The sequence below is a fragment of the Arachis hypogaea genome, chromosome 9 (assembly GCF_003086295.3).
Source record: "Arachis hypogaea cultivar Tifrunner chromosome 9, arahy.Tifrunner.gnm2.J5K5, whole genome shotgun sequence".
NCBI classification, from domain to species: domain Eukaryota; kingdom Viridiplantae; phylum Streptophyta; class Magnoliopsida; order Fabales; family Fabaceae; genus Arachis; species Arachis hypogaea.
Genome location: NC_092044.1, coordinates 115,545,123 through 115,553,728, shown reverse-complemented (window position 1 = coordinate 115,553,728; position 8,606 = coordinate 115,545,123). Strand labels below are relative to the sequence as shown.

General features: G+C 30.5%; 1 protein-coding gene across 1 annotated transcript; it reads right to left on the bottom strand.

Moving 5' to 3' along the window:
* Positions 1 to 5,946: 5,946 nt before the first annotated feature.
* On the bottom strand, positions 5,947 to 7,017 carry LOC112709577 (uncharacterized). The gene is made up of 2 exons (XM_072201903.1): positions 6,222 to 7,017; positions 5,947 to 6,125 (listed from the first exon to the last, which is right to left on the bottom strand). Exons 1-2 carry the CDS (start codon positions 6,882 to 6,884, stop codon positions 6,060 to 6,062), a joined length of 729 nt encoding a protein of 242 aa, XP_072058004.1. The 5' UTR covers positions 6,885 to 7,017; the 3' UTR covers positions 5,947 to 6,059.
* Between the last annotated feature and the right edge of the window lie 1,589 nt (positions 7,018 to 8,606).

The following is an 8,606-nucleotide window of genomic DNA, read 5'->3' as shown; positions in this document are numbered from 1 at the left end:
AAGTTTTAATAAATTTATTTTATATTCATTAAATAAAAATATTTAAATTTTTTTTACTAATAATAAATTTATTATCAGGAAAGTATGAGGAGACAATGGAATACTTGTACAATGTGTACAATGGAGGTTTATGGAGTATTAGAGATATGTGATATCATGACATGATATTAGAACACTAAATTCGAAAGGTGAAGAGTTCGATCATTGGTGAATTCCAAAATCAGTTTAATATTTTGGGAAGATGTTTATTATCCTTATTACTCAAATGGTTATTCTAGATAGTATGAGAAATCATTGTACAAATAGTCCATTGTCTCTCTAATGGAATCCTTTATTATCTATCCCAAAGGCACATGTTAGTTAAACCTAAACATAGTCATAAATACATACATATCCATATCCTTAAACATGAAACATTAATGAATATATATCTTTTATGTCTCCATATTCCACAGGAACACGCTTGTCAACACCATCCTTGACTGCAGAGAGGCCTTCAGTAGCCTTAAGCCCTGTTTAACAAAAATACTTTGGTTTAAAAAGAATACACAACAATAACCATATGAAAGAATCTTAATATGATTGAGCTAATGCATGCAAAAGTATTAGACACAGTACAACAACGATGATAAAATGAGTATGAAGAATTTATTGAATGATTATCAATTGATGAATAGAGAATGAATGAAAAACCCATTGTTTTACAATGCAGATACCTTTTACATAGTACACTTAGTTGCATTAATTAAAAGAGAGAACTAACTCACTCTAATAAATTCTGTTTTCAACACAATAACAGAATTTTTATTTATTTCTTTAACTCTATTATTCCCTCCCCAAAAAAATTGAATGGGACTTTAGAAGTCACTTTAAGTTTGAACTTGCATCTATATATTAAAGGGATTAATTGAATGAAAGAGCTTTGGTAAAAATATGTGTTGCTTAAATCAGTGCTAGAATAAAATATCAACACTAGATTCAATTCAAAACCTTAAAGTAATAAATTAATGAATCTTTCATCTTATAAATTCCTCATTCTTCTTTACTTTTCTTAATGTGAGACTAATTTTATACAGTCTCACACTTGCAACATTAACACTGTACAGGGTGGGATTGTCGAACAAATCATTGCCATGTTTAGATATTTTAACACTAGTAATCATTGGAGTAGGAACTCCTTTAGAATCAATCATGCCAACCATTTTAAGAAGGTCACTAATATATTTAGATTGAGAGAGGTGATAAGCACCAGAAGGCATCTTCTTGGCTTCGATGCCTAAGAAAAAATTTAATTCACCCAAGTCTTTTAGGTGCAAAATGTGGTGTAATTGAGTTACAATATTCTGGACGGCAATTGAATCAGTTCCAATTATCAAAATGTCATCTACATACACTAATATATATATATATATATATATATATATATATATATATATATATATATAGTAACAGCAACAGTATGTTTAACAAATAAAGAATGATCTAACCTTATTTTCTTGAAACCAAAAGTAGCTAGAGTAGAGGACAATTTATCAAACTATGCACGTGGAGCTTGTCTTAATCCATATAAGGATTTGTGCATTTGGCAAACCTAATCATTATTACTTTCTTGAAAATCTGGGAGCTGTTTCATAAACATCAATTCATTAAGATCACTATTCAAGAACGCATTATTAAAGCCGAATTGGTGAATTGACCAATCAAATTTAAAAGCAATAGTTATAACAATTCTAATTGTGGAGGGTCTGATCACAGGTGCAAAAACCTTGTCAATAGTTATAACAATTCTCAATTCTTCTTGCATAGCACTATGCCAATGGGGTGATTGTAAGGCTTGGTTAATATTTGTAGGGATATTCCGAGTTAAATCAATGGAAGGTACAACATTGGCAGCAAGAACACGTGATTTAGAGATGCCAGCTTTGGCTCTTGTTTTGCATACAGGAGTGGGTGGAGCAATGTCAAATTGAATTTCAAGACCAGAGATAGGTATATTAACCGGATGCAAAGTAGAAGGAGGCTGAGATGTATTAACAGTGTTTAGAGGAATAGGACTTTTGAGTGAAGTGTGTGTGTAAAGAACAGATTCAATATTAATTGAAGGAGATATATTAGTGGTGATGGGAGTAAAAGGATAAGTAGAGGCTTGTGTAGAGGGTGTAGTTGATGGGGTTTGAGGTAATTCAACATTACAGGGTAGAGTAGTATTGAGAAAAGGAAATGTAAGATTGGTGTGAGGGAATTGTGGGAAAGGGGTGTTAGGAGGAGCATTAGCAAAAAGAGTGGAATAAGGGAATTTGGTCTCATCAAATTTAACATGACGAGTAATGATGATTTTTTCTGATTTATTGAGACATTTGTAGCCTTTGTGATTGGATGCATATACCCAAGAAATACTGATAATTCTGATTTAAAATCAAACTTGTTTTGACAGTAAGGCTTGAGACATGGATAGCAAGCACAACCAAATACTCTTAGAAAGGAGTAATCTGGTTTGTGGTGATACAGTCTTTCATATGGAGAGATGTTTTCAGTAGTAATAAAGGGCAAACGATTAATGATGAAGGTGGCTGAAAGGAAGGCATCATTCCAATTAACTAAGGGAAGAGAAGCCTTAGCTAACATAGCAAGATCAGTTTCAGTAACATGGCGATGCTTTCTTTCAACACAACTGTTTTGTTGATGCGTGTATGGACATGAAAATCTTTGAGTAATTTCATGCTCAGTAAGATATTGGCTGAAGGGCTTTGAAAGAAACTCCCTTCCATAATCAGTTTGGAAGGTTTTGATCTTGAAACCTGTATGCTTTTCAATCATTGCTTTAAACTGTAAGAAGGCACTAAAGGTTTGAAATTTAGAGTGTAAAAGATAAATGCATGTATAACAGGTATAACCATCTACAAAAGAGACATAATAGTTAAATCCATTATATGATGTAATAGGGGCTGGTCCCCATAAATAAGAATACACCATGTCAAGAGGAGCATGAAAGATAAATGAATCAAGATTAAAAGGCAAATAGTGCATCTTAGCCATGCAACAGAATTCACAAACACTTTTTTTATTGATAGTAGATGGTAAATTGACATTATATGTTTTCAATACAGAATGAACAATTTTGGGTGCACAATGCCCAAGTCTATTGTACCATAAAGTGTAAGAATCAAGAGAGGCAATAAAAACTTTAGGTTGTACATGAAGGAAATTTAAAACAAATTGATCTTTGTGTCTAGGTAATCTTGAGACAGCAACTCTATTAAACTCATATATGCCTTTCTTAGGAGTTCCTTGAAGAAGAATCTCCTTGGGAGCCTGGATTTTGACAAAGCAAATGTTAGCATAGAATACAAAGAAACAGTTATTGTCAGCACAAAATTTTTGAACACTTTTTAAATTTTGAGCAATGTCATGAGAATGTAAAAGCTGATCGAGAAGAAATTTTTGTTGAGTATCAAGATTCACTAAATAAGATTAACCAAAATGTGCTATAGAAGTACCTATACCATTACCTAGCATGATCTATTCAGCCCGTTATATTCAGAGGCAGCAATGAAGTTGCTTGGATCAGAAATCAATCATGGAGTGGCAAGGTAAGCTCTAGGTGTGTCAAGGAGCCAAATTGCCATTGTGTTGTGATTGAAGCATGTTAGTGGAAGGTTGCTGGAAATTTTGATCGAATATATGAAAGCAATTAAAAACAATATGGCCTAAGAGTTGGCAAACTGGTCTTGAATCCATATTATTAAATCTTCCAACTTTATAGAACCTTCCCCCTCTACCTCTTCTTCCATTAGAATTTGTTCTTGATGATGCACGACCAAATTGTGATGGAGCTTGAGTGAAATTTGCTTAACATGATCCAAAATCTGGTTTTCTATATCTTTCAAACATGTCCTCATGAGCCAGCAAGAGTGCTTCTGCCTCAATTAGTGTATAGTGTCTGATTTAGTCATGACAGAAGAGATGTAGATAGCATATTCTTCAGAAAGTCCATCAGTTATGGCAGTGATGTGGTTTTCTAAAGACAAAGTGTAACCTATTGCAGGTAAAGAATCTACAACCTTTCTGATTTTGTTCAAGTACTCAGCAGCAGATGTACCTTTCTTCTTGATGGATTTGAGTTGTGCCTTCAATTATTGAACTTTGATCTTGGAGATTTTAGAGAAATAATCTTGAATCTTGAACCAAACTTAGTGTGCAAAACTACAATCTAGCATAAGGTTATTAGGTGAGTTCTACCCAATCCCCTCTAAATCAACATGTAAATTATCCTCTATGACGTGGCACATTTTAATTGGATGTTTAATTTTAATTTGAGTTAATTTAACCCAATAAGAGTTAACATCTTAATTAAAGTAGGGTCGTTTTATAATTAAATATTTTTTTAAGGTGGATGAGTGAAGAACATTTCTTCCTTTCTACTGTTCCTTCCTACTCAAATTCGTTCCTGCTAAGCATCGGTTTCGCCTTTTTAATTTTTTTCATTTTAGTTATTTTAGAAAATTTATACATGTATTTGAGTGGGGCGCAATTTATGCATCTTCAATGATAGATTTTTAGTTAAACAAATTTTATAGGACAGAACTAGATATTTGGGCTCTATAGGATGTAAAGACTCGCATCTTTTTAGAAGACTTTTCTACTTAGATATATTGTGAGATCGAAAGGTTATAATTCACTAGTTGCTTTTTTTTTCTCTTTGTTTTTTTCCTTTTGTAAGACTATATTAATGATACATTTCTTTCCAAGTCTGATATAATTTCTTATTATGGTGGTTTTGTAACGGTGTGAACATGCATGACCAAACGAACAAAAAAAAGATAAAATTGAATTTTTTAAAATTTTTTTTGTGTGACTAAATTGTTTTTTAATTGTGATTGCATGTATATAGTCGGTGGAATTAATATTCGAAATGACTTTTAAAATTTATTTTAAAATTTAAATTAGCTTTTAAAAATTTTAATTATCTTAATTTAATTAATTTAAATTTTGAATTTTTAACTCATTTTAGCTCCACAAAATTTTAAATTAGAAAATGGTTGTTAATATTATATATATATATATATATATATATATATATATATATATTTTGCAATTAATTGAAATTTGTGTATTCAAATAATGTATGCTTATATTATAGATAATTTTGCCAACTAATATATAAAAGTAAAAGGTTTGATGCTTTAAGGTGTGGCACCACTTCATAATGCAAGGCACTGTAATTAGTAATTAGAGAATCTTGATGTGCGTTATTAATATTAAGAACTATTAATAATAGACCTTTTCTATTATTATTATTATTATTATTATTATTATTATTATTATTATTATTATTATTATTATTATTATTATTATTATCTAATTGACATCAAATTAATTGGATCACTATTAATATGTGCACTAATTATTTATTAATAAAATTATTACATATGAATAAAAATTAGAATGATATGAATGAAAATTAGAATGATATCAATTAATATAATTAGAATGATTAAAAATATTTACGATTAATAATTAATTTAATAATATATTAAATATTAATTTTATATAATTACAATAAAATATTTTTTTTAAATTAATATAATTATATATTATTTATTAAATATTAATTATAATATAATTATAATAAATTCATTTGGGAAGAAAAAAGAGTGAACCAGAAATTGATGTTTGTTGGATGTTATGTGAACTCAGTCCAATAGTAAGATTTATTGGATTTATTACTTTGGCCGCAAAACAACTTTGCTAAGTATGGGATATGGCTGAGGCATGGGATGTAGTGATAAAGATGTTTATCTCAGCCCCGTTTAAATACCAAAAAAAAAAAGATGTTTATCTCAAATGAAGCTACAACAAGTTTAAATCCTAGTGTAATTAACCTTATGTTCAAAAGATGTTTATCTCATCAACCGCTCAAAATTCATGAAATTAAACGTAAAGCTGCATAAATAATAAAAGGCAAACACATACATCCTAAAACAAAGAAACGCAGTCTTAACATTAATTTTAAGCAGAGGCAACAAAAATCAAAGGAAACAAAATATAATTTAAATGCATCAAGCTAAGAAAACGGTTGTGAGAACCATCGGGGACTCTATGGATGCCTTGAGTAGCTTTAAGCCCTGTAACACATTAATACGGAAAGAAAAAAGAATAGATAGCGATATAATTTAAAGGTGGAATAGGTTGAAATGAGATGAGTGTAAGAGTAGAGATACCTCTTTCATGCCAAGCTGAACAACGGTTTCTTTCAAGACACCAACATCTTTGACATTGAGCTGATTAAGCATGGTGATACCAGATATGGTTGACATGGGCTGAATGAGAAGATTATCCATGATCATGTAAGTTATTACTTCTTTCACAAACCCATTATTATTGCTGTCATTATTAGATGCCGCCGTGGCCGTGAAATTCACTTCCCTTGTCATACGCCCACGGCACGTGGCACAACGAGAATTGTACGCACTTGTTACGCTGCTGCTACCGCAATAAAGGAAAGGGGACGAGCTAAACGAGCACGTGTAGAGTTTTGGAGTTATCTGGGACTGGGAGTGGTTTATAACAGCTGAAGGGAGGAGGCCGGAGATAGCAGGTGAAGAGGTAAGAATGTTTGGGTTAAGGATAACATCCTTAGATAGGTTTGGTTGCCAGTAAACATGGTTAAGGTTTTCAACGCTGGAATAAAGATTTCCCAAGGAACCAACGGCGGCTTCCTTGGTTAAAAGCTTGATGACGGTAGCAAGTGGCAACTGAAGCAAGGTGAAGAGGAAGTCCACCACTTCTTTAGAGGCTTCTGCAAATAGCACTTTCTTATTCTTTGTGTCTATCAGAAGCTTCAAACTCAAATTACTAGTATTAGTGTTGGAATCAGTCGTCATTCTGAGGGTGATGTGAATGTGAATGATAAGGGGAACCAAGGGTTATATATATAAGAGGGATTTTCTTGGTTGACGTGTGGAATGATGAAAAGTGGTTTCTTTCATTCTTTGTGAGGATCGAAGAAACAGTTAGATGAAGGTTAGCAAAGATGAGAACCAGGATTAATTTTCTTTCTTTTATGATAATTTTTAAATTTTAAATAAAATAAATATATTTAGTTGAAAACTGCGTGGTTGGATTGCATTGGAAAGGGTAGTGGCGGCTGACTCGTTTTGGAAATTGAAGTTAATTGAATTTTTAATAGAAGAATAAAAGAAAACGAAGATTTGCATTAATATTAATACAAACTATAAGTATAATTTGTAAGAAGTTGAGGTTGAAGCTTATTTATGTTTGGTAATTTGCATCAATGTGTATATATAACTCCAGATTTTAAATTTAAATACATAAAATCACGTTTTTTATAATAATTATCATTCAAACAACATTCTTTCTAAAAATTAGGTTTGTAATAAATTATTCATATACAAATCATGTTAATATCAATATAATTCTAATAAAAATTAATTCTGTAAAAATATATTTATATCAATATATTTATTTATAAACATTAATTCAATCACATATAAATTTTTTTTAATTAAAAAAAATTCAACACATTAAAGTGGAACTACACAAAGAAACGGGTCATAAAAAAAGGCTTAGGTAAAATTAAAAGAAATACAAATACGACTAATCTATTATCTTCTTGGACATTGTCATCAACAACCACATGGATCAACACTAAATCATTCTTTGAAGCTCAATACCAATCTCAATTTGATGTCTTCAACGCCACCTTCTTTGTTTTTAAATATTCTCACATTTCGTTCCATCTAAATATTTCAAGTTACTGCTCAATTTTTTTGCCAGGTTCTTCTGTCCAACTTTAAACAGTTCTGTAATCGTGCCTGGAATAATTTAAACTCTATCAAACTATGTGAATCAAGCACACCACACCTGTCAAGTAAATTCACAACAAAGAACCAAATGATGAACAAATTCTACATCTTTTTTTACACAAAACACATATATTATCACTTTGATAAATGACGCCTAATCTACTCACTCTCTCTTTAATATTTACCCTTTTCACTAAAATAAACTATGCAAAGAGCTCAATTCTTGACAAAATCAAACCTCTCCAAATTAAACTAGTAAAGCTGTAACTTGTGACTTCTTCCGAGACAATTTTTATCTGTAATATCAGCACAAAAAAATTAATAAAAAAATACTATTTTTTATCAAATTTTCACATCACTCTGTATCCTCTCTACCAAGTAATAATTTAACTGGTCTTAATTTTTTATGAAATTAGTTGATAAGTGCCAACTCTCATTAAAACAATTTTCTCTCCCAATCAAAATTTCATATTCACTCTAACTCATCCAAAAACCTACCACCACACATGTAAGTTATGAAAACTTTAATGATTTACCCTCATGATGATTTGGTTGTATGCTCCAAATCTTCAACACACTATGATAAAAGAGATTGGGAATACAATGACTAGCCAGTAAAGAGTAGATGGTCTCAAATTTTATTTTAATTATTTTTGATAAAGTATAATATTTTATTATTTAATATTTTATTTTATTTATTTATTTATTTTAATTTCACTTAAAAAATATAAAATGAGACATCATATTTTATCAAATAATTAAAAAAAATGAGAAAATCCA

What these genes read in the sequence shown, in the direction of transcription:
- LOC112709577 (XM_072201903.1), bottom strand. Translation starts at nt 6,884, where the DNA reads ATGACGACTGATTCCAACACTAATACTAGTAATTTGAGTTTGAAGCTT. An exon ending in TTCAGCTTGGCATGAAAGAG is followed by an intron (nt 6,126 to 6,221) that starts GTATCTCTACTC and finishes AATGTGTTACAG; the next exon opens with GGCTTAAAGCTACTCAAGGC.